Raw genomic sequence first — 1,582 nt, forward strand, 5'->3', positions numbered from 1 at the left:
AGTGGTTACCGATGATGTTGAATTGTTCTTCTTTTCGGGTTATGGCTACTGTTGCTTAGTGAGTGGGATTGGCTCAGTGCACAGCCTTTCCTCACTTAAAAAAAAAATGTTCTTGCACAGGCATTGCACGATAACAACATGTTAAGCTTCGTGCAATGGCCATACTTGATAACGAGGGGGCAGCCATCATATATATGTATGTATGTATGTATGTATCTAAAGGTGCAGATGTGTATGTTTTGTTTAATGCATGTCTTCTCATGCGTATAGTTGCATATGTAGACATACTCATATTCAATTTCAGAATATTCCAGTCAATATGGTTTGGCATTCTTTCGTGAAAGTTCTTTGTTAGTTTCTGAAGATTCAACACTCGAAAACCAACTGAAGGTCCTCCAGTCTGTCTCCTCAGTGATGTGTCAACAACTTATTTTTGCTATGTATCCGGAGGTAAGTCATGTATGTTTTAATAAGGCTGCCAAAAGTCCCTAGTATTTTGAATGGCGTCACTGGTGCCGGTACAGCTTTGCACCAGTATCAACCTTTTTGTTTCCCTTGAATAACACCAGGGAAGACTGGTATGCATGGCTAACTGCTGGTCTTTCACAAACAACCTCACTCGGATTTGTGCCTCGAAGGGAAACTTTCTAAGTGCAATCCCGTGATCACTCATGACCAAAGAGGGTCTTTAACCTAATTTGAACAAGTTTAAAACGATTTTTTTTAAACTTCATTATGCTCCTAATAGTATTCTCGTTAATCTTTTGATATCAACCCGACTGAAACCGCCTCTAGCTCTGTACTACAAATGTCGTTTTCAAAAGTTATGAATTATAATCTTCCACAAAAATCTTAGTCACAATTCCTTTCTAACACGATCTGAGACCCCCTTCGGCCATGACTGACCATGGGATTGCACCTAGAAAGTTACCCTCCCAGGCATAACTCCGGGCAAGGTTGTTTATGGAAGACCAGCAGTCGCCCATGCATACCGGCCTCCACTCTCCAGTGCTATGCAAGGGAAAGGCAAAGGGGCCGATACAGCTTGGCACCTGTGACGTCGCAACTCATTTCTACAACTGAGTGAACTGGAGCAACGAGAATTAAAGTGTCTTGCTCAAGAAGACAACACGCAGCCCGGTCCGGGATTCGAACTCACAACCTCACGATCGTAAGCTCGACGCTCTAACCACTGAGCCATGCGCCTTCGCGTTTCTACCACTAGCTTAATGATATCACTACGTTATTTTACTAAATTCTTTGTTATGTTTAAGATTAATTGAAAGAAACACTGGGCATGGTAACAAAGGGTTAATGATATTCTATTGAATAATCGATTTTGACTATTTTTACAGAAAAAAGCTTGGCTCATAGATGGCATACGTAAGTTTTTCAGTTATTTAGTTTTGGATGTGCTGCGTCCAGGCTTCGAATGTCTGAAACAATTTTACGCTGAGGTTACATCAAAGGCATTAACATTCAATTCGCTGTCCAGTAAAGAGGTGAGCATCTACTCAATTTGCAACCAATTATTTGGTATGTGTGTGTGTGTGTGTGTGTGTGTGTGTGTGTGTGTGTGTGT

The 1,582-nt window shown here is 41.2% G+C and overlaps 1 protein-coding gene across 1 annotated transcript in view; it reads left to right on the forward strand.

Annotated features, from left to right (window-relative positions):
- LOC106877238 (puromycin-sensitive aminopeptidase) overlaps positions 1-1,582 on the forward strand; it is a 28,437-nt gene that overhangs the window by 15,128 nt on the left and 11,727 nt on the right. Inside the window, exons 8-9 of the mRNA XM_014926101.2 lie at positions 305-450; positions 1,356-1,502. Of these exons, the coding sequence (XP_014781587.1) occupies positions 305-450; positions 1,356-1,502 (293 nt within the window). The remainder of the gene's footprint in view (positions 1-304; positions 451-1,355; positions 1,503-1,582) is intronic.

This window comes from Octopus bimaculoides, chromosome 23 (assembly GCF_001194135.2).
Source record: "Octopus bimaculoides isolate UCB-OBI-ISO-001 chromosome 23, ASM119413v2, whole genome shotgun sequence".
Lineage (NCBI taxonomy): Eukaryota > Metazoa > Mollusca > Cephalopoda > Octopoda > Octopodidae > Octopus > Octopus bimaculoides.